This window comes from Crocodylus porosus, unplaced genomic scaffold (assembly GCF_001723895.1).
Source record: "Crocodylus porosus isolate Cpor-Errol unplaced genomic scaffold, CroPor_comp1, whole genome shotgun sequence".
In the NCBI taxonomy this organism is placed as follows: domain Eukaryota; kingdom Metazoa; phylum Chordata; order Crocodylia; family Crocodylidae; genus Crocodylus; species Crocodylus porosus.
Window position 1 is genome coordinate 15,591,061 of NW_017728925.1, and position 23,389 is coordinate 15,614,449.

The 23,389-nt window shown below is 48.7% G+C and overlaps 2 protein-coding genes across 3 annotated transcripts; one reads left to right on the forward strand and one right to left on the reverse strand.

Moving 5' to 3' along the window:
• Positions 1-6: 6 nt before the first annotated feature.
• INPP5E (inositol polyphosphate-5-phosphatase E) lies at positions 7-14,724 on the forward strand. 2 transcript variants are annotated; one of them, XM_019540928.1, is made up of 10 exons: positions 7-900; positions 3,265-3,388; positions 4,776-4,873; positions 5,345-5,469; positions 5,909-6,028; positions 6,637-6,744; positions 6,866-7,027; positions 7,586-7,701; positions 11,969-12,105; positions 12,775-14,724. In XM_019540928.1, exons 1-10 carry the CDS (start codon positions 188-190, stop codon positions 12,905-12,907), a joined length of 1,836 nt encoding a protein of 611 aa, XP_019396473.1. In that variant the 5' UTR covers positions 7-187; the 3' UTR covers positions 12,908-14,724. The 2 variants fall into 2 exon arrangements, with proteins under 2 accessions (XP_019396473.1, XP_019396475.1); XM_019540930.1 differs by having other exon boundaries at positions 11,969-12,063.
• Positions 14,725-15,716: 992 nt separating this feature from the next.
• PMPCA (peptidase, mitochondrial processing alpha subunit) lies at positions 15,717-23,363 on the reverse strand. Its single transcript, XM_019540931.1, has 13 exons — positions 23,281-23,363; positions 22,998-23,209; positions 22,476-22,555; positions 22,131-22,213; positions 21,716-21,810; positions 20,995-21,095; positions 20,249-20,512; positions 19,798-19,890; positions 19,372-19,490; positions 18,764-18,854; positions 18,133-18,195; positions 17,694-17,838; positions 15,717-17,051 (listed from the first exon to the last, which is right to left on the reverse strand). Exons 1-13 carry the CDS (start codon positions 23,331-23,333, stop codon positions 16,882-16,884), a joined length of 1,569 nt encoding a protein of 522 aa, XP_019396476.1. The 5' UTR covers positions 23,334-23,363; the 3' UTR covers positions 15,717-16,881.
• Between the last annotated feature and the right edge of the window lie 26 nt (positions 23,364-23,389).

Here is a 23,389-nt window from a genome sequence, read left to right on the forward strand (position 1 = left end):
GCCCGGCGTCGCAGTTATGGTTCACGCAGGGGAACGTACAGCACCGGGCGCCACGGCGCCGTAGCGCGTGCAGCTGCCGGACCCTCCGGAGTGGCAGGCTCGGCCGGCGCCGGGGAGGACCGTGAACCCCCCCAGCGGGCTCTCGGGGTCGCACGTGGACGGACGGGTGTGGCAGGAGCATCAGGCCATGTGGAAAGAGGCTGGGGACAGCGCGGCGTCCCCTGCGGAGGATCGCCCCGACACGGGCTCCTCGAGGTTTCCCCGGGGTGAAATCAAAGCTGGCTTGCAGACTATGTTGTTCACCCCAAAGCCTCCCCGGCAGCCCAGGCTGGAGCGCGCGGCGTCTCTAGATGAGCAAAGCTGGAGGCGGAGGAGGCGCCGGCTGTTGAAAACGAGCCAGGAGAGCTTGACGGACCCCAATGAGACCAGTTCCTCCAACGGGTCTCTCCAGGAAGCATCCCCGAGTCCTCCCGTCACGAGCAGAGGAGCATCCCTTGGCAACCATTGGCATCCAGGCTCCTTGCGGGATGCCGCAGAAACGAGCTCCTTCGGGAAGAGCAAGGGAAGCGGTTCTGACTCGGAGAAAGAAGCCTTCGAGCAAGGAAAGGCCCTTTCTAGCGGCAAACCCCAGCTGCCCCAAATCGCGCCTCCTCGAGCTCTGCCCCCAATGGAGCTCAACGTCATCTCGCATGCGCTGAGGACAGCTCATCGGATCGACTCGGATTGCGCGGATTACCAGCGCTGCTCTGGGAGCAAGCTGGTGAGGCAGAGCGGCAGCAGCCTGAGCGACACCACCAGGCTGCACGGCAGCGGGATGGTCTGCGATAGCTGCTCCACGGACTCCATGAAGTCTTCGTTCAGCCTGCTGGCCCCCATTCGCGCCAAGGATGTTCGCAGCAGGTAGGTTCTCCAGTTTTATGCTTCATGGAGATGAAGGCACTTGGTCCCGGGTGGCAGCTGCCCTGCCAATGTCTCGTGGCAGTGAATGCAATATTGCTAGTTACGTCCTCCTCACTATTCTCACCAGTGTGGGAAGGGCATATATATTGTATTTGTGTATGTGGCAAAACTCAGCAGAATAGCACACTGGGGATGATAAGACTTGGGACTAGGGTGGCCATCATAGACAGTCCAGTTGTCCTCTGTCTTCTCTTGATGCAAAACCAAACGCCTTTATGTCCTCTATTTTCCTCTTGAAGAGAAAACCAGAGGACATAGAGGCATCGGTTTTGTATCGAGAGGACAGAGTAGCAGAAAACCGACATGTCCCCAATGACGGCCACCCTACCTGGGACCAGAGCATTTGGTGCTCGTCAAAGAAGTGGTGGAAATATTCTGAGGACATGAATAAAGGGTGGAAGTGCTAGTCACCGGCTGTGTTAGTTAAGGCTTTGCAGCAGAATGCTCTTCCCCTGTGCAGCTCTGAAGGTTACGGCTGTGTTTCAAAGATGAAAAGCCTGTGAGAATTACAGGGGGGGGGATGTCTGCCAGGGTGATGGACCATGGAGCATTGTTAATTTTGCTTGAGGGTATGTGATTATGAGAACCAGCCCAGCCATCTGACAGTAGTGCAAGCGTTGTCCTCGTTCTTGTAAGGACTGAGAGGCCTTCACTGCTGGCGATGGCAGGAGGAGTTGACATAACTCAGCAACAACTTGTGTCCTAAACCTCAAGGTCTCTAGAATCCCCTCAGCAGGGAGCACCATGTACTTCCTCCATGCTTTCTTCTGGAATAGGCTACAGCAGTATCTCCTTCAGAGTGCACTGGGGAAAAAAACACTTGTGCCTCTATCTGAGCCACATGTTTTTTTCATCACAGAATGTCAATGTCCACCCGAGCCTAGCAGCTTGTCAGGCTAGCATGGGTAAGGTACACCAGTTTCCACTGACATCTGCCCATCAGTGAGTGGCGTGGCTAATATCACCTCCTGGGACCTTTGATTCCCTGGCTCACACCATAGTACACATTTACAGCTGGGCCTGCAAGCAGCAACCTGTGGCACAAGTCTAGCACAAGAATGTTGCTTGGCTCCTCTGGAGCTGTAGGAGGTCAGCATAACCACCCTGCCCCAACCACTTTGCAGTAGCTCAGAAAATGTTTGAGAAGCCGAGGAAGGCCTCAAGCAAGCAAGCCTCTGATTCCAGGCAGCCCCAAACTTCCGGGTGTGTTTTATCTCTGAACCTTAAGGACATATTCACGTATGGCATCTTCTCTTCCTCATTTTCCTTCCTGAGTCTCCTTTTTCTCCAACATACAGTAGATTTAGCTGGTTGCTTTGGAATGCTGTGCATTCTTCTTTTGTCAGCCACCTGGCTTATCACTCCAGTCCCCCTCGTCTGGCTGCCAGCAAACCCCTTCTGTAGGGGCCTCAAACTGAACAGTATGATTGTATGCAACAAGTATTACTAGTGCATAGAAGTTGGCACAACCCAGCTAACTTAGTAAGCAAATATCCTGCAACACTTCCAAATGGCCAGAGTAAAAGTTTGCCGCCTGCATATCCAGTAGCACGTGGAACTTCTTGTTACAAAACAAAGACAAAGCCAGGAGCCTAGCAAGATTCAAAAGCAGATTAGACCGTTATATGAATAAGAACATCCCCTGTTGCATTAACTAGGATAAATAGTTGAAGGGAGTATACATCCTCATGCTTTATTGCACAGGTAAGCTGTTAGCTGTCTGGTACTGGGGGAACACTACTCCTGAGGACAAGTCAAGGTCTCCTTATTGGCAATAGGTTTTCTTGCACCTTCCTTTGAAGGTGCAAGGCACAAGTTCAGGGCTAGACCATTGATCAGTTCAACCTTCCCTAGCACTATGCTGTTGTCATTATTTACAGGGTTTAAGGCTCAGTCTAAGCAAGATTAAAAGTGCTTATTCAGCCTGCTCTCCTTCTGCCCTGGCTTCTTGCCTGTACAGAAGGAGGTGGGTGGGGCCAGCCATTTTGAATGTTACATCATTTTGGACTTAGGGCTTCCAAAGCCTTTTATTTACAGGATCTTATGTGTAAAGCAACACAAGAATAAGATGACATGAATTTCATTCCTGAATTGCCTGCTGTCAGAACAATGGGAAGCCCATCACAGTATGTGACAATATACAGGGAACTGGTTCACATTGCTCTAGCGGGGAGGAGCGAAGCACAGGTGTTAGAACAGCCCCAAATGGAAGTAATATTTAAGTGGTCAGAAATCCCATTACCCTTTGGTTGTTTTAACAACATTAGGGCTTTTTTGCTCTCTTGCCTTCTCCTTTGCTTGCAGAAGCTATCTGGAAGGCAGCCTTCTTGCAAGCGGGGCACTGCTGGGAGCAGAGGAACTGAACAGATACTTCCCTGATCGGACCATTGGCATTTTTGTGGCCACCTGGAACATGCAGGGTCAGAAGGTGAGGAACAGGCATGTCTGCCTTTGGCTGTGGGTAGTGGAAGTTTCCCCTGCTCTGGTTAAGGGAACAGCACACTACTGCTACTTCCTGAGGAGTTTTCACTTTCTATCTGCCTGAGGAGCTTAGGATCTGAAGCTGCCCAGCCTTTGTCCATAATCCTAACCCCTCTTATACTTGCTCAGCTGTGCAGAGGAGCCCAGCTTGTAATGGTGAAGTTCTGCAATCTCCACTATTGCCTTTGAGGAGAGCAGCTGCTGCTTTATTACTTGCTGCTTTGGTTATTCTCCAAGGTGTGAGTTTTACCAGGGAATGGTCATAACCCCACTCTTGCATACCGGTGAGGGCTTCAACCACGTGATTTAGGGTTTGAGGCAGAGGGATACTGAGCAGCACTTGGGGAAATTTAGCAGTGTCTGTAGGTACTCCCTCTGAAACCTGCATCTTAAAGGAGGTGCTGCTCACTAGACAGTTCTTCGCCATCTCTGGTACCACTGATGCCTCAGCAGTCAGCTAGCTTACACTGCCACAGGCCACCAGAACACAGATGGGGAGCTCCTCCGACAAACACCCACTGTTGTCTTGTTTATGGTGTCACTGGGAACTTTGCTGGCCTGGTCTGCCTCCTTGTTACCCTCTTTTAAGGCTTAGAAGCTTCCACTGCAGTCAGCCTTGCTCAAGGCAACCAGTACTTTCTCCTGCTTTTCCCAAGGAGGAATCCCACTCAGGTCTCTTGGAGTGTTTGGGACTTTGACTGGCCTAGCTTTTTAACCTCAGGTAGCCTTACCTCATTGTTAATAAGGGTTAAGGCTTCACCACTATGAACAGCTCATTGCCCCCAAGCGGGCAAAATGGCAACAGAACAAAGTCCAGCCTGTGCACACACAGGCATGTGCACTCAAAAACCCATCAGCCTGAGCAACCAGCCTCTTCTTCCCAAGGAAGCATCCCACTCAAACACTTAGTTGGCTGATTCCTGTTTTCACCGGGATTTCAGCAGTTCTTGCCTTCTTATGTTGGATAACCCAGCTGTGAATTGTTCACTGAACCAAACCCCACTGCCAGATTGCCAGAAAGTGTAATTCAGCAATAGAACACAAACCTGCAGACATCTTCCCTCAACCCCCCCTTTTTCAGAGCAAAACCTGTTGGAATGGTGACACTGAGCACCTTGGCAGAGAGGTGAGTAGGCTTCACTCACGTTTTGAGCTGCTAAGAGCTAAGATATTCTGTGGATGTGAATAGTCATTGTGAGTAACAAATGGTTTATTCACCTGTTTTGCAAAGGCTGAATTGATTGCATGGTTGGTGTAGCTTGTAGATTTGGCTGGACTTTCCTCCCTCCCTGTTCTAATCGGTTGCATAACCATAGTGTGTGTCTCTTCTGCAGGAACTGCCAGAGAACCTGGATGACTTATTATTGCCCACTGACCCTGACTATGCCCAGGACATGTACATCATTGGAGTTCAAGAAGGCTGTCCAGACAGGTAGCAAAAGCAGTGAGATGAATCAGCCTCTTTGCTTCTTACCCACTATCGTTGGTTTCCTTTTCAATTAGCTTGAAAACTCTTTGAAGCAGGATCTTATTTTTTTGTACTTTAACAAATCTGTATAAGCCATAGTATAAGAATTACCCTTCTCCCCAAATTTGGCACAATGCCCTATAATGGTTGGGGTGTACTATGCTTACTCTCATGTCAGCATAAGACCCCTGTGTATGAGAGAGAAGGAGCTTAGTATGTGCAAAGGTTGGGAAAGCGAAGGACCTGCATTGTGACAATCTTGCACAATGCTGCTGTTGGTGCTGAGGTCTGGTTTGGAGGTTCTCTGCTCTCTCAGGGGGGCTTTTTACACCATCTTAGTATTGACTTCCCCCTCTTTAGTGCTCCCTGCTCACTTGTCCCCTTCTGCACCAACATAGCCCAACCGTGTGACATGGCTGTTGTCTTCCCCTGCAGAAGAGAGTGGGAGATCCGTCTCCAGGAGACGCTTGGGCCCCATTACGTCATGCTATTCTCAGCTGCACATGGCGTGCTCTACATGTCAGTCTTCATACGGAGAGACCTCATCTGGTTCTGCTCAGGTGTGCTGTTACCTAGTGCCTGGAGGAGGTGCCTGTACAAGGGTTGCATGCTGCACAAGGAGCAAACAGAGATAAATGCAGTGACCTAAAGGAAATGGGCAGGTTCCTCTTAAGAGATGAAAGTGCTTGGGATGCTCATGATAGGAGATCTCTATGGGGGTTGTGATGCTTACCAACTTCTGGGGATGCCTGCAGGGTCAGCCCCAAATCTATTGTAAATGCAAGCCAGAGGGACAGAGTCTCAAATAGGAAATCTGCAGTGCTCTACATTTCCCCATTTTCCTCCTTAAAAGAGCTGGAGCTTTGGCTCCTCATGGGCCTGTGTTTGGATCATAAATTGGGAGCCTCAGGCCTTCTAAGCAGCGCCTCACTCAGCTGGAACATCGTTTTCCCCCACAGCTGTTCCCGTAGCAGTGACTGCTTTCCTTTCTTCCTACAGAGGTGGAGTATTCCACTGTGACAACACGGATCGTGTCTCAGATCAAGACCAAGGGAGCACTGGGGATCAGCTTCACCTTCTTTGGGACCTCGTTTCTCTTTATTACATCCCACTTCACATGTGAGTCACTTAGAAGCTTACCACAAAAGTCCTGTGTGTGTGTTTTGGGAGAGGTGGGGAGATGATTTCCTTGGCTTACAAATAGACACGCCTGTTTACTGTATTAGTTACTGCTCAAAGGTTGCTGTGCTGTGAAGCTACTGTTCTTTCCTTTTTGGTGCTGGTAAAATGGATCCATTCTGTGTCTTGTTTATGCAGCAGGATTTAAACCTTGAGGAAACATAGTATGGAATAAACTCTGAAACACTGTTTCATCTTTTGTTAGATTTGAGATCTCACCCTTTCCCTCCAACTGTCTTAAAAGCCCTCTAGTTTGACTCTTGGCAGCTGTCCTCTGGTCTGTTCAACATCCATGTTATCCATCCACTACACACCAAAAGCAGCAGCTAAAATTCTTTCTTGCCTTTCGTTACCTTCCCTCATCCATCACTGCCTTTTTAGCCTGCCTGCCCTTTGGTGCAGGGATTATCTGCTTAGAAAGAGCCTAGCACATTTTAGAAGAGCCTAGCCATCTACTTAATAATAATACACAGTGATTGAATAGAAATTCTGAAGTCTTCATCTTTCTGGGTGACCTGGCATCACTCGCACTTCTGTCTTTCTTTCAGCTGGAGATAGCAAAGTGTATGAGAGGATGTTGGACTATAATAAAATCATCCAGGCCCTGGCACTTCCCAGGAATGTTCCCGATACAAACCCTTATCGGTCCAGCCCTTGTGAGTATCCCGAGATGTACGAGGCCATGTCTGCTTGTGTGCAGAAATGGCTTGTGCAATAATCTATTGCCTGAACACAGAGGTCCAGGGTTGATGAAGTCCTTTTTACTTGGATTTGCAGCTGATGTCACAACTCGCTTCGATGAGGTGTTCTGGTTTGGAGACTTCAATTTCCGGCTAAACCAGGATCGAGAGGCTGTGAATTTAATCCTGAACCAGAACCTGGAGATGGACATGTCCAAGCTACTGCAGTATGACCAGCTCCTTAAAGAAATGAAAAATGGTAAGGGGCATGGTGTTGTCCCCCACCCTCAAATCTCAGGAACTGGGCATTTCCAAGCAAATGATTCTTTACTGCCAACAGAGAGCTGCAGTATAATAAGCAAAGATGTTGTACCTGGAAGTGGGGGGGCCAGGTGTTTTTGTATCAGCTGACATGTCAGATTTGGGGCACTAGGGTTCTCCCTGACTTGCTATGCAGTCTCACCTGCCCCTTGCTTCTGCTTTTTGCTGTGTGAAATGGGAAGATTTGTTGCCCACCTCACAGCAGTGCTCAGATTTGATCAGGCAGGCTGAGATTCCAGTGGAGGGTCCACAAACACTGAATTCTGTTATTGATTTGTTAGGCTTTTAGATACTTCCTCTCCAGTTCTTTACCTTGCAGCTGCAAAGTCTTGTGCTAATTCCTTTCTCATGTCCAGATTGTTTTTTGTAGGCTGAATGTCAGTGGCTTCAGTTTCTAGCTGGTGTATACAGACTGCTGTAACCTACTGCTGTTAATGGCCAGGTTCTCTGTGGAAGAATAGGTCCATTCTTCATGATGCCTTCCCTTCCCCGACAGGTTCTGTTTTCAAAGGGTTCCAAGAGGCTGCTATTCATTTCCAGCCTTCCTATAAGTTTGACATCGGGCAGGACTGCTATGACACCACTTCCAAGCAGAGGACACCTTCATACACAGTAAGGGATTGCTTATATACACACATAAGGGGAGGAAAATGCTTCTCAAAGGGAAAATCCATAGGGCTGTGCAGAGCAGGTAATATTCGATTCGACAGCCATGTCGAATATTAAACCTGGTCCCGCTTCGATGTGCCGTCCACTTCGAGTCGAAGTGGGTGCGCTTCGACTCGAGGTCAAAGAATATTCGAGCTGCTTCGATTTCCCCATAGGCTATAATGGGGAAAGTTGAAACAGGCTATAACTTTGGCATTTCTTGTCTGATCTTGATGAAACTTGCAGGAATGGTAGCTCCAGAGGAGCCCACAAAGTGTGCCAACTTTCAACAAGATAGGTTTAGGGGGTTTGGAGAAACAGCACCCCAAATTCTTGAGAGACAACCTCCTGTGACTTCTGTGTGGAAAGCCACAGGGAGCTCAAAACTGCAGGCTTGCTAGCCCCTGAGGAGCCCGCAAAGCCTGCCAGCTTTCATGGTGTTATGTGCAGGGGTTTGGGGGAAACTGCACCTTAGGCTGCTGACAGACAAAACTCGTGATACAGATGGAGTGAGGAGGGCAGTGTTCGCTCCGTCTGCACCTGGAGCTTGGGGAGCCCCAGCAGTGGGAGGTTCACCTTGAGGAACACCAGCTGCTCCACCAAACCAGGACCCAAGTAGGTGCAGTGGGGCGTCACAACATCCACAGCCATGCTGAACACCCTCGCGCTTGGCACACTGGTCAGTGGACAGGACAGGTATTCCTGAGCAACTGTGGCCAGATCCGGCCACATCAAGCTGCGGGTTGCCTGGTAGGCCAAGAGGTCGCAGGCCAGGGGCTCCACAGGCTCGGCAAGATAGGCAGACACCACAGTGTGAGGGCTGTCTGCTTGATCCTGGGGTCTGGTGGATCTGGATCCCCTAATGTTTGCCATGACCTTAGTCCATATTGGCAGCACCTGTGGTGGAGGGGAAGACTGGCTCATGGATAGCAGGCTGGGTTCAGGTAGTGGATCCCCCTGTCCCACTTCCCTCCACCTCCGCTGTTCCACCTCTGTCACTTTCTTAATAAGTACCTCCCTCCAGTGAGTCAGTGTCTCACTGCGACATATGGTGCCCTTCACCCTTGGGTCACAGATGGCGGCCAACATAAGCACTGTGTTGGACCCCAAGGGTTCAAGCCTTTTCCTAAGGTCCTCCTTCAGCTGCCTCACCAGTGCCTGCACATCTGGTGAAATCGGCCTGCCCCAGGCAGGAACACTGGCCCCCAGGAAGCTCTCCATTTGGCTGTGGAGCTCCTTCAGTATGGGGACCACCTGGCTGAGGAAGGCATCAGCAGCACTGAAGGTCTCAGTGGCCTCGAGGAAGGGCTTGAGGACCAGCAAGATCTGGGAGATGGCATCCCACTCAGCTTTGGTCAGGGGGCCGCTGATCCCAATCTCCCCAACAAGGCCAGCTCATGGATGGCCTTGTGTTGCTCCACCAGACTCTTGAGCATCAGGTATGTGGAGTCCCACCGAGTCTCCACATCCTGGGTGATTCTGCGCTATGGGACATTTAGCTCTTCTTGTTTGTCCCGCAGCATCTTGCCCCCCTTGATGCTCCAGTGGAAGTAGCCTGCCACCTTCCTGCACCTGGAAACGAGCCTGCTGGTGTTGCTGGTGCCATCACCAGCAGCCCTGTCCCTCTCCAAGGCGTCCCTCACAACCAGATGTAAATTGTGTGCCACACAGCGAATACCAGCAAAGTTGGCATCACAGACTGCCTTGACCATATTGGCCCCATTGTTGGTGACCATGAAGCCGTGGGTGAGCTCAGCCTACTCAACGCCCAGCCACCCCTGCACCATGTGGTTCATGGCCCCCCTTATTCTGCTGCTGTGTGGGACTCATCCATCACCTTGGCTTGAAGGAGAGCCCACTGATGGCCTGACTGGCCAAACCAGTGCCCTGTGAGGGAGAGGTACACATGATCTCCACCCCGGCTGTTCCAGATGTCCGAGGTGAAGTGTACGGTCACCTGCGGACCTGCCTTGTGCAGCTTCTCCCTCAAGTGCTCCCTGCATGCTTCGTATAGGGAGGGCACCATCGTCCTGCTGAAGGCGGTGCGTGCAGGCACCTGGTAGGATGGAGCCAGCAGTGCCAGGAGCCGCCTGAACCCTGGCCACTCAACAAAGGTGAAGGGCTGGCCATCCAGAGCAAGCATCTTCCCAATGGTCTGGGTGACCTTGCTCGCATTTGCAACTGGTCCCTTTTGCCCCCAATTTTCTAGGGTGCCCTGCCTCGCTGTGGGGGGGATGGGGGCTGTGGAGTGAGTGGGGGCCATTCCTGTGGCAAAGGGGTGGTACCTGCGGAGATGATTCAGCATCCCCAAAGTGGTCATGCACGTTGCTCCATTGCCCCGGCTGATGCTGGCTCGGCAGTGCACACAGATAGCAAACGCAGGATCATCTGCCAGCTCATAATGATCCCAGACCATGCTAGTACTAGGCCTTTCCCTCTGGCGTGAGGCTATATCTGTGGATGCTGCTGAACTCTCCGCCTCTTCAGCAGGCAGAGACACAGCAAGAGAAAGAGCGGACTCAGCTGAGCTGCTTGCCTTCACCTGTACAGAGGCACCTTCTGAAGTGCCTTCTGGGAAAGACCTCGTGGCTTGAAAGGAAAAACCTGAGGGGTGTCGAGCACAAACTTGGCTGATTTCCCCCTCCTTCCCCAGAACTTCCCTTGCCAGGGCACTGAGATCCAGATCCAGCACCAGCTCTTCTGGCACTAGAAGGCTCAGCATAGGCAGTGACATGGGGTGGAACGCGCTGCTGTGCTGGTTGCAGTTATGGTGGGAGAGGTTGTGGCTGCTGTGTCTGGACATGAGAGGTCTCAGGCACAGGCAGTGGCTCTGGTGGCAGTGCTGCTCCCCTCTCTTTACTGCTTGTAGCAGCCTCATCCCTTGTAGCGGGAGGAAAGAGGCTGCGTCTCAGTTTGGTGGGGGGAGAAACTGCAGCTCTCCCGCCTGCAACCCCCTTGCTCCCCTTCATGCAGGCTGGCCAGTGTGGCCACCTGCCTTTCCACCCCGCTTCATAATGTGTTCCTTCGTATGTAACCTGGAACCTCTAAGTGTGCTGCGCGCCACAGATTAGATTTCTGGATGTTATGTAAATGTGTTTGTGTGTGCAAATAATATATTGAGAAGCGTTGGTGTGGTGGAAAGAATGAATGATGTATAAAAAATATATATTATATGAACTAAATTCCTATATATAAACTAGATCCTAGGCTACTACTAACCCTAATATCAGCATAAACTAATATGAAAAGTAGTTATAAAATAAAAGCACCAAGTTCTCAGAAATCCCTGTTGATAGCGTTGCAAGCAAGGAATCTGTTGAAGATCAGGGTTTCCAGCTATCGTGGTCTGACGCAGAGGTGCTAGAGAACACCAGCAGCTCAGAAACTGATCCCAAGACAGAAAGCAGGGACCTGAAAAACTGCTGCCTTTTATGCATTTTTCTCTGGCCCTCCCCCAGAGCACTGGGATTGGAGGGGACCTCAGAGAACGTTGACAGGTCACTGGCCAGCCACATGTGTCAGTCATGAAAGCACTCCTTCCCCCTCCCCCCGGGAATCCAGTATAGGCAAGTCGACTATTCGACCCTTGTCGAATAGTCAACCCGCGCTGTTAATATTCGACTTCCAGTATTCGATTAGACAGCTATTCAACCAGCTGCTATTCAATTCGACTTTCACTTTTCAAAGTCGAATATGTCGATCGAATATTAAGTCGAAGCTTTGCACAGCCCTAAAAATCCACCCATGCGGCAACAAGCTGGTAGGGCTCCGTCCCACCAGTGGGTCTGCACTGGGCTGGGAACTTCCTGTGGACCAGAGTGGCAGACAGGGACTGGGCTGGGGGAAGGGACCACTAGATTCAGTGGCCCCAGGTCCCCACCATGTGGGAGATGTCATGTTGTGGTGGCAGTTATTTCTGTTTCTGGTGTAGTGTGTCTTCTGTGCATGGTTTTACAGCCTCACCCCAACTGAGTGCTGTAGACAGGCAGTTATTTGGGCTTGGGACAGCAAGGGGAGAGAGGTGAGCATCAGTCAGGTAATCTACAGTGTGTTGCCTCCCTTCCAGGGAATCTGGGGGCAGAAGACAACACCCAGGGTTCCCAGCTCCCAGGGTAAAAGATAGTTTGAAACACCTGTTAGAAGCAGCACATTTATCTTTAATGAACAAGTGCCTCTCACCAGGACAGACATGCAAAGGAGAGTTATTAACCTCCTTCCATTCTGTCTCCAGGACCGGGTCGTGTACAGAAGCCGTCACAAGAACGACATCCATGCTGTGAAGTACTCCTCCTGTCCCGTAATCCGGACGTCAGATCACAGACCAGTGTACGGCTTGTTCCGTGTCAAACTGAGGCCTGGCAGAGACAAGTCAGTGACCTGATTGCGTGCCTTCACACGTGGGCTGGTAGTGGGGTGTTCGTGGGATATGTCTGCATGCCAGGTTTTGTGCTCGGATGTTTATAACATCACAAGAGCCCCTGTGGTGGAATTAATCCCATACAGCTCATTGCAGTGTTCTGTGACATGCGGAATCAATGCTGAGAGCAGGAAAAGCATTTAAACCCTAGAGCTGATAGCTGAGATCTATGCTCTCAATCTCCTCAGTCCTGCTGCAGAAGATACATTGAGCTTGGTAGTTTGCCCTGTACATGTTTCCTAGAAGGGGGTGTGGGAATGACTTCTGTCTGTCCACCCCAGGGGTCGTATTTCTCAAGAGCTGAAATGCACCATGGGATCCTTTAGGATTCATGACACAGCAGAATTTACTGTCAGGCAGTCTCAGCTCTCTGATCTTAGAAGCCTGAGGCAGACGGCTCAAGGCATTGAAATACAAGGGTCTTGAAACTAGGTAAGAGCGGTAGCTTTGTTTTGGGCACATTTCCCTTGTCCTCTGTCATCGCATCCCATCATACAAGAATGATGACACACCTGAGTTGTAGTGGCAAAGAAGCTGGCTGTTTCACGTGTGGTTAGGCCTGTCTCGGATGATGCTGCATGCAATGCCTAAAGGTAAGTAGCGGTATCTCTCTGTTGCAGCATCCCACTGGCAGCGGGGCAGTTTGACAGAGAACTCTACTTGATTGGAATCAAGAGGCGAATTACAAGAGACCTGAAGAAACGGCAGGAGCTGAAGGACCAAAAATCCAGCAGAGTCTGTACCGTGTCCTGACCTTGGTGCCCAGCAGCGCACCTGTCCCAGGAGCCACAGGGAGGACTGCAGAGCCAGGTAACGGTTGCAGTGGTGCAAGCACCAGCCACGGGAAGGGCTCTCTGTTGGAGCGCTGCTGATGGTCACTTGGCTTACCAAGAGGGCCACAGATCGTCAGGACAGTTAGCCCTGTTTATTCCATCAGGTCATTTCTCGTGCCACTTTCTTGGCAAGCAGCAAGCTTCAGCTGGTTGATCTGAGGCTGGGCCAAAGACTATGTAGTGGGTGTACTGTCCAAGGAACTGAATTCAGCCAGAGCAGCTGCTCCAAGGGTATTTTAGTTTTATGTTTAAGCTAGTGTGGTCAGACCAGCTGCCCAGCAAACCTCCTCCTCAGAAGAGCACTGATGTTAGCTGGTGGCTGCCTCGCCCAGAGCCAAATGCACAGTATTTTGTACAACGCCTAGGGGACCGGCTGCAGAATTGGAGCAGTTTCTTGTTCATAACATGTTTGCATTTGTTGCCCACTCCAACAACTTTGGGTGAATGTACAGTGATAAGGCCTTAGAGATCAGCATGTATTTTATACTCCTGTTCGTTCCTAAGGGGAAAATGGCATTTTCAAACCGGCACACGCCCTTGCATAGAGTCAGACTTCCTGAGGCAATGTATTCATTCCCAAATGTGCTGATTCTCAGGAACGGGATATCCAGTCTCTGGCCATGTGCTTTCAGCAAGAGGCATTAACTGAAAACAGTGACTGAGGCATGGTTGGCATTTACAAATCCTGCAGGGCAATTAGCCTTGAAGTAGAGAGTACTAGAGAATGCTGCTAGGGAGATGGGGAAAAAGGGATCTCTAACTCCTGGGAGATTATTTGGCAAAGTTGTTGGGTCAGAGTAAGCACTAGGGGTCAGGTAATCTCAAGCCTGCTCCACCTCTGCTTCTCAACATGGGGATTTGTATCTTCTCTGTGGCTTAGTTTCCCAGTAGGTAAAATGGGAATAGTTCATCTATCTGTAGAGTAACTTTCACTCAAGGCAAATGGTGCTGGAAGTGCCACTGTGACAGTGGTTAAATTATACACTACATTTAACCCCAAACAGCTTTTCATGGGCAGTTTGCATGGATTAACGGCTACTAATGGTACCATAACCCATCTTAATACATAAAATACAAAGTCTGGAGGAAATTCCATATAATCAGTAGATCTGTCACAGTCACTTTCTGCAATAAAACTTGGGATGCAAGAAACACATAAGGAACAAGTAACAATATTGTGTTAACTTCCAAACGGTTAAGAGGAAACGTACTCAAGTGCTTTCCCGTGGTAAAGAGTAAATGCTCTGTCCCTGAAAATCCTCTACCCTCACCTACCTCTGTGAGCCATTGAAGTATCTCAGGATAGACTGTAACCAGAAGGAATTATTCTGGGACCAGTGCCTTAGTGCAGGTGATTCTTTAAAGGATGGAGTACAGGACTTGGTTTTGAGCACACTAATCCTAATCAAGCAAAGGATTCTGACCCAGGCGTAAGCAAATGCTTGAGTAGTCCTATTGCAGTCACAGCACTGCTCACCTGCTTATTTTTCAGCCTGTGATTAAACTGCTTTGCTAGACCCGGGCAAAGTTCACACCACCATAGTGGACTGAATCCTTAGTGTGGCTCTTCACACCAATTTAAAAAGCAAACTGGTATTTCCATGCACAAAGCATCTTGTAAGGCTTAAGTGGCGATACGATGGGAAGTCTGACTCTGTCTTGGGTTCCAGCATTTCATGCTAAGTACTTGTTCCTTTTGTTCTGCATTTCTTTTTACAAATAAAGGACCAGATTTTTGACTTCTGCTGCTGCTGCTTTGGTTTTTGTAACCAAGATGTGTTAAACGGTAGATGAGACTGGAAGTGGACCTGTGGGAATGATCCTGAGCTATAGCCAAGTTGTTCGGTCCTTTTCAAGGAGACTGGATGGTGCCTGTCCAGCAGTGGCTGTAGCTACTAGCTCCTCCAGGACCCCATCTTTGCCATGACAGAAATGGGGCTGCCAGTCTCTGGGTGGAAGTCTCTAAAGCAACAGGCAGTTAATTTGGTTGGAAAGAAAAAAAGGGAGAATAACAGTGGTGCACTCTGAGCTAAGCTAAGTGTTGTTGCTGAATAAGTATGGACTTTTAGTCATGGCAGTGGCATGTGACTGCCTTCTCCATGGCCTGGGGCAGATTGCCTCATCCTACCTCAGCTGTGCAAATTTCTGCCTGCAGGGTGTATTTATGGATTACCTAAATCAAGTGCCTCCAAGCAATGATCTGTTTAGCCAGCTCTTCTCAGGAGTCATTGGCAGACTGTCTAAACTGCAACAATCAGTTTCCTCGGTCACTACTTACACTGCTGAATTTAAAGTCTTTATTTCCTTTACAAAGATGTGCACCACAACTGACAGGACAAGGCTGGGAATTGATCAAACTGTTTGTTCCAGTGAAAGCTTAATTTTTCAACAGCAACATGGTGGGACAATTCTGTATGGCGTGAGTTGTATGACTTCCAGTCATTTGATTGGTGCTGCATGGAGGAAGCAGAGAGAAGCTGCCAATGAGTGTTCTACTCCCGGGCTGACCACTGTTCATTTATGCACTAAGTTGATTACCCAGCAGCACCTGAATTGTCTGAATAACAATGCCTAGATGTGCCAGATGACTGTATAATGTCTGGTATTACACCTCCCCCTTTAATTGATGGTTCTTCATACATGTAGAGAAGTTTGCTTAAACTTGTTACTACTGCGCTCATGTTTTTCTGTAAAATGATGTCTCCTAAAACACTGACTTACACAAGTCATCACTTCTTTACTAACCTTAATTTTAATTCATCTTAATTTTTCCTGTGGAAGCAGATAGTTTAGTAGAGGCCAGTTCTCCGTTGGTAAAAAAGCCTGTCCATCCTTAACAGTTAATCTGTGTGAAACATACATGGCTGTTTCTGAATGACTGTGTGGACAGGCTAATCCTGGAATACAAATGCTTTATTCCTGTTCCCATAATCTGCTTTTAAAATAAAATAAGCTAAACAAGAACACTTATTCCAGGATAAGCGTGCCCATGTATGGGGTTATTCAAAAACAGCGATTGGGAAAGTTCTCCTTATGCAGACGTGTCTCAAGAACCTATTAGTTACACTGCAAGGTCAACATAATTCTATATGAAGCATCTACAAGACTTCACCCTTTATGGAAACGTTCGGCATGACCAGTGTAAGTGGAGACAGAGTGGTACAGTGAAACAAGGTACTCCTGATGCCACCTACTCAAACAAGACTGCAGAAACGATCACCAATATGGCAAGGCTTTTACAACAGCAGCTGATATCTACAATGGAAGGGGGAACTCAGCAGACTGTTACAGGGACAAATTTTTCTAGAATCAGCTGTTCAGCTTCATTATAGCTGTAAGTATCTTCTGGACTAGGAAATGTTAGATGAATAGTACTTAGAACAGCCCTTTCATCTCCCTGTGACACAGACTTTGAATGGGAAAACAGGTGTGACTGGAGCCAACCCAACCATGAAATATAACTCTACCAAAATCTAATTCTTTACCAAGGAGGGCCAAAGATTTGGAGTTATAACCATCAGCGTTCAAGCTGGATGAGGAAACAGTTCTCTGAATGTTTTTCTCTGCTCCTGGCAGCAGTTTTATGTTGGTGGTTACTGCTCGCTCCGCTGCCACATTCTATTCATGGTGCCAAGGGAAAGTCCAGCATGTCCCACCTTCTGCAGTTATTTATTCTGCTGGCCAAAGCATCAGGATGGGCCTGTCCACCCTCACCATCACAAGTGCCTCCCATTCAGAAGATATGATGCAAGTCTAGTTCAGCTACAGAGAAATCCTGTATAGCACAGGATACACAGAAATCATTGGTTTTTGCAGTGATATTATAATCCAGTCAATGTTGTGTTCAGATACTGGCAAGTCTCTCATTCTGGACGGCACATAAGGATTGCTGCTTTACCGGAAGAGGCGATACATCCGGGGGAGTTGCCCGTCCTTACTGGAAAGCGCTGCCTGAATGTGCTCATATGTGGGCAATTCCGTCAAGTCTCCCAGTGCAGCCACTGCTGGTTTGTTCCGAAGCATTTTCGTGACCACCCTCTTGATGTCACTGGCTTTCACGTTATCTGCAGATACAAGCAAGAGTCATCAGCACTGCACTGTAAACAGTGACAAACAGCACTTCTAGAGTACTGGATGAGAGTCTTAAGATAGTCAAGTGGCTGGTTTCCCTTTTAAGCTTTGCTTGGTTTACAGATGCTTTAGACAGATGGCAGGAAGTACCACAGACTGGGTTTATAGACATCAAATGATCTTACCAATGGCGCACAGAGCCAGAAAGGTTTAATGGAGAAAACCGATTATCCATCATTAGGCGATCTGACCAAGGCCACAGAAAAATGTCTGCATCAGAGTTGGGACTGCCAAGCTTTCAGTCAGGCGTTAAAGACCTAACTTTGAAGTCAATGGACATTTTTTGGGTCAATGTTAGTGAGATTTGGAACTGACTGCATCACCACACAGTCTGTATACACTCTGCATGCCTTCAGCAATAGGTGCCCCTTACCTTGAAATCTCCCACAGCCTAGGGTCCAAGAGCAAGGAGGAGCTTCACCAGACTGAGAAGTTTTGGCAAAAGTGTAAAGGATCTACCATTTATCCTACCCTTGCTTTCAAGAGACAGCTGTCAGCAGGTTGGAAGCTGCAATTGCCACCTGAGTACCAATACAGCATGATGCAGTGAATGCGAAGCAGTAGGTTGTACTCACTGATGAGATCACAGAGCTCGTGAGGTAGCTTTCTTGTGCTTGTGGCCAGCACTTGCCTTCCTACATCCTCAAAGATAACCGGCCGTGATTCCAGGTTCATCATCAGCATGGATTTCAGCTGGGTCTTTGCTCGCTCAAGTTCTACCTGCACATCACCAGGAAAAACCATTGACCGTGTTGGTTTGGTCTTGGGACTAGCAACTATTCTTTGTGCTGTACTACCCCACCACCCTCCAGAATGACCAGAAGGAAGGCCTGGAGTCGGCACACATCCTGCTCCAGGTGAGCTCTGGAGTTTGCACTGTGCTTTCCAGTAGGAACCGATCTGCAGAGGTTGCAGAGGGAAAGGAAGGTGCTTGGTGAGCTAGTCGGGAGACTCTTCTAGGCACAAATGGTGTCAAGCTGGGTCATGTAATATTTCTGTGGCCAGGCATCTTACCTCTCCCACTGTTCCTGACATTAAAACAAACTCCTTCGTAAGGATTTCAACCATTTCTCGGACCTGGAAAAACAAGAGTGTTAGAAAGAAAACCATCCTCACATCTGCTCCTTGTCTTTGAGATGGTTCTGTAGCGAGTGCCTGGCAATCAGCAGCACCTGAACTGCTACTGTCTACCTCCTGTAATACACAGGGTCCTAACTGCAGCCCTGCATGGGCACATGTTGGTGCCACATCAAGGCAGTTCCTGTCAAGGAGGATGGGACTTCAGCTTTCTGATGCAGAGCACTCCAGCTATTTATGGAATTTGTTTGCAGCAGCAGTGGCCATTTGAGGATACATAGGCCTCTCTTCCCAATATGTGATTAGTCAACTCTGTGAGAAAATGGGATGCCTGCCTGAGCTATACTAGTGTTGTGCAAGACGTGTGAATTGATGTACACTGGGAGTTGTGAAAGCTCCAGCCCTCATGTCACAGATTGCAGGTCCTGATGACTTTCAGTTCCCCACCATGTATAGAACCAATAAGCAACCTCTTGGCAGTGATATGACAAGAGCTGCTCTGTCAGCAATTAAATCCTGCAGCTGTTGTTTATGGATATAGGTCATGGAATACAAGAGAACTTTGTACCTGTTTAGGATCTGCACTAGCATGAATGCATAGAAGGCCAGTATCCTCGTAACTGTGATGGTAGGAGGTTGCATTATACATCCAGTGGTGCCTATGAGCACAAGAATATACAGGTGTAAGTGTCAGAGAAACAAAAAGCGAATGAGCCTGTTACCTCTCTGAATGCAACAGGATCATCAGCCTGAGAAACAGCAATTCCAAAAGGCATGGATGGGAATGACCAGTTCCCATCATGAACATCTCCCTTTCATTTCCCCCAAAACTTTGCTACCTGCAGGTTTGTCTTTTACTTTCTTCCCTTCTACTTCTGCAGAAGGGACCTACTTCTGTAGAGTGACAGTGTGCTGGACAACTGCACCAAATAGCTAGTTTGTGAGATCTCCTCCTTCCCCCACCAGTTGAGGGCTGGACTGGGTACAGAAGGCAGGATTCCTGGTCCCCTTCTCCAGTTTAGCTCCAGACTTAAGCTACATCCACCTCCAAGAGAGCAACTGCTGATGGAAAAAATGGACTAACTTTGGCTTGCCAAAGATGAGGCTTTCTGTGCAGACCCATTGCAGAGAGGGAAAAAACTTTCAGCCTTTCCTTGAAAGAGGAAACTAACAAACCTGTTAAGTACGTTGAGATACAGACGTGTGAACATGCCTTTGCCAGGCCCTCCAGCAGAAAAGGAGCCACCTCCTCCCATCATCATGTTTAACACAGCAAAAGGAATGAAGTCATCCTCCTGAGTCATGACAACAGAGGCAGTCACTACAGTGCACACTCAGCACAGAACTGACAATGCTCAAACGTTACGTGAAAGAAAGAAAAGAGGAAAGTCCCTGGTGAACATGGGAAGCCGTGCAAAATCGGCATGTGTGGTGAAAAGTCAGCTAGCTCATTTCTGAATACAGCATACTCCGCCCTCCCAGCAGAACACTGTTGAAAGAGCTCCTTTTTGCTTGCATTGAGAGTTATACCATGAACAACAAGGCTGAAACAAAAAGAGGGGCATCTGCAGCTACAGCAGGAAGTTCTGGGGGAGCACTTACCAAAAATGAGCAACTTTCCAGCCCAATCATGATGTGGGTCAGCTCAGGGATTGGAGTAGGGCCCAGGCTCACATTTGACATGTCTTTTTCAACCTGCCAGGGGAAGAGGAAAATTAGGCCTGAATTATGCCTGTGAACCTTGGCCTGAGGAGTTACAGAAATCCAGCCCTGCTCTCATACTGTCAGGCAGCCACCCTGGGTGCACAATAATTCTACTGCATATCCATAAACCAGGACCTCTGTAGACAAGATGGGCAACTGCCTGCTTAGATGGACACTGCAGCTGGTACTCAGCTTTTGCAGATATTCAGGCTGCTGCCTTTGAGTTTCCAAGTGCCTCTGTGTAAATGAGAACCTGTAAGGAATTCAGCTTGAGGATGTCCACATCTACTTCTTTAATGTAACAGAAGATCCAGCCCAGGCATGGATTGACTCTGCCTTTTAGTTTTACCTTGATGATTCCTCCCGTGTACTGTGCAACTGATCTGTCGATGTCCTTGGATTTGGCACTGCCCCAAACTGGATTTACTCCCAGCAGGTACTTCTTGGCACACTCCACCAACTGCTCATGCTCGATCCCGACCCCTGCCAGCACCATTCTGTCAGGCGTATAGTAGTTCTTCAGGTAAGAGTGGAGGATCTTCCGATCCATTTTCTCAATGTTTTCCACAGGGCAGAATCTGTTGAGCCCCACAGTGTTATCCCTGTATGCAGCCTATTAGGATTAACACACAAGCACATTTAGTTTAAAAAAAAGGATGCTTGTTCTCCCAAAAAAAATATGATCTGAGCTTTCCTTTGCCCTTTTGCATTTAAGCAATGCTCCATCCTCTAGCAGTAACAGAGATACAGCAAGAAAGGACAAACCAAGTGTTATTTCACTTGCAACAAAGTAAAAGATAGCAGCTGTAATTGGAGAGCTGGTTATAAGTAGTTAAGTTTTAGGTATGAAATGCTTTCTCTGCCTGGACTTTCAGGCTCCAAAACCCATTGTCCTTTTGAGTCCAATGTATTCACTATACATGGGAGATTGAGGGCTTAAATAGAGATGTCAGCAGCAGCATGCTCCCTCAATTCTAGCCCAGCATCATTTAATCTGTTCCCTAAGCAGGTGCAAATTGTCACCAAAATTAATCCTGAGAAAAGGAATGTTTTGCAAGTCGCAGCATGTCAAGATATCACCCCCCATTAGCTTACCGCATGAATCATCTCTGTGAGCAGAGGCTCTGGATCAGGTCTCATATTCAGATCTTCCAGCTCAAACCGAATGGCCAATCGAGTCATCTCGATTTCTTCATCTACAGCAACAAAGGAAACAAAGACTATGTACCACCAGGAAAGGAACAACCTCTTGGGGCTCTGCTGTACAAGACCATTGGGTCAGACAGCGAGGAATTCTCCAAGGTACTGCCCCTGCCCCAAAGTATGGTGCAATAAGAGTAAAGCTTGTGTAAGCAAGTAAAGCTTTAAGGTTGACGGTAACAACCTGCCAACTGAAAGTGGTTCTGAGACGGGGCTTGATAATCTAAGGGAGAGACTACCATACCAAGGGACCAAACTCAGGGTCCAAGGAGATCCCCTCCCTTCCTATGTTTACAAAAGGGAGCTGTCTGAGTGCAGAAGCTTCTCAGTTCATCTTCGCAGAATGAAGCAGAGTCCAAAACAATACCCAGCCCATCTCCTTTTCTGAATGAAGTGGCAATGAATGTTAAAGACTGGCCAGTCTCATAAGCAACCAGTTTGTATTTGTACTAATTTTCCATCTGCAACAATGGACTGTTTGTGCCATTGCTCCAACATGGCAATAATTGTGTAATTTTTTTACATCGTTGTGACTTAATGAACAAGGATTCTAGAACTGCCTCGTCCCGCAGTCGTTTGGGCTCCTTGCCTGACGCAGCAACTAACACTCCCATACCTGATAACCTGGGCTGTAGCACAACATCAGCAAGTAAATTGACCACGGTGTCCAGACCCTTGGCCTCAGCTGAAACGGCATACATGGTGGTGTCCCTGCAACGCAAACAGATGTGTTTTGCAATCAGTATATTAATGTAATAACAAACATATGGCAATTGCACTTCATGAAATTAGCAGATGCGGTTAGTCCAGCAATATCTGCTCAGTGCTTAGATCAAGGGCTAGGGTTTGTCACTGTTTCCATGTTCACTCTTGCATCCTTCCAGCAATTTGCCACAAACGGGACATATGCTGTTCAAAAACAGATCATCATTGTGACGGCACAGAAAAGGCAGAAGTTCAGTCACACTGCATCACTGTAACTTATCCTGACAACCGTCTGTGCGTGGGATAAGGGAGAGTTAGAATTGTACCTTGATGCCTGACAGTCACAAATGCCTCCATGCTTTTCCAAGGTGAGGAGTATTTCATCTTTGCTGCCAAACTGGGCTGTTGACTAAGAAGAAATTAAGGTAAGAGATTAAGCATGTGCATCTCTCATGCATTAATGTGACTGGGGACAAGGAAGCACCCTTTCCTTCCTTCCTTCCTTTACTTGAAGGTAACTAGGTAGAACCTGCACTTGTAATCCTGAAGTTGACAGGAAAACAAAATCTGGCCTTCTGAAAAGAATTATGGCTGCAAAAACAACTGAATAGTCTTTGAAGAGATTTAAACAAAAAGTGTTGGGACTTTTTCCTTGCAGGCACAGTACTTACAGAGAAAGCCAGCTTTTCCAAGAAGTGTGAAATGCCACTGAGGTACTTGGTTTCATGTCTTGATCCGGAATTTATAAGAACTGATACGAAGAGCAAACATATTAGTATCTATTGGTACCATTTGCTGATTTTACAAGAGTGTATACAAGCAAACACCTCTCATTTTAAACCAGGAGAACTGAAGCACAGCAGATGACACTGAATACTGAACTCCACTAGATCGCTATGGATCTGACTGACAAGTGACGTGTTACAGCACTGCCCCGACTCGAGTCTTGTCCAGACACACAAATCGGCACCTCAAACTCATAGCAGCTGTTACACTCCCGCGCCCTGCAGCAGGATGTCATGCCCCAAACGCAGCTCTGCGAAGCTTAATTAACTTGTGGTAGTTAATTAGACGTGTCCCCCTAACTATATCCCACAACCCTCATGTGGCGTGAACGCCTAGTCTCCATTTATGGCGCGATCCACCAGCCAGCCGCGCTATACATGTAACACGTACGTTTTACAGCCACGTACCCCCGACGGTGCAGAACTGCCCAAACTTGTTCTGCGAGGCCACGCGCAGCCCGCCGTCCAGCGCCGTCACCCGCGTCTCGAACTTCTCCTGCCCGTCCACGGCGGCGAAGGCGGGCGCGGGCAGGCCGGGCAGCGGTTGCGTGAGGGGCACGCCCGGGTAGCCGCCGCCGGCGCCACCGCTGCTGAACTGCCTGTAGACCGCCAGCCCCGACCTGCGGGGGAGGAGGCGGGTCAGGGCTCCGCGGGGCGGGACGCGGCAGGGATCGCGGGGATCGGGACTCACCTCCGCACTGGGCCCCACGCGCCGGCCCGCAGCCGTACCATGTTGGCCGCCATCTTGCCGCCCACTTCCGCCCGGCACGGGAAGCGCGTAGCTTCGCCGGACCCGCTGA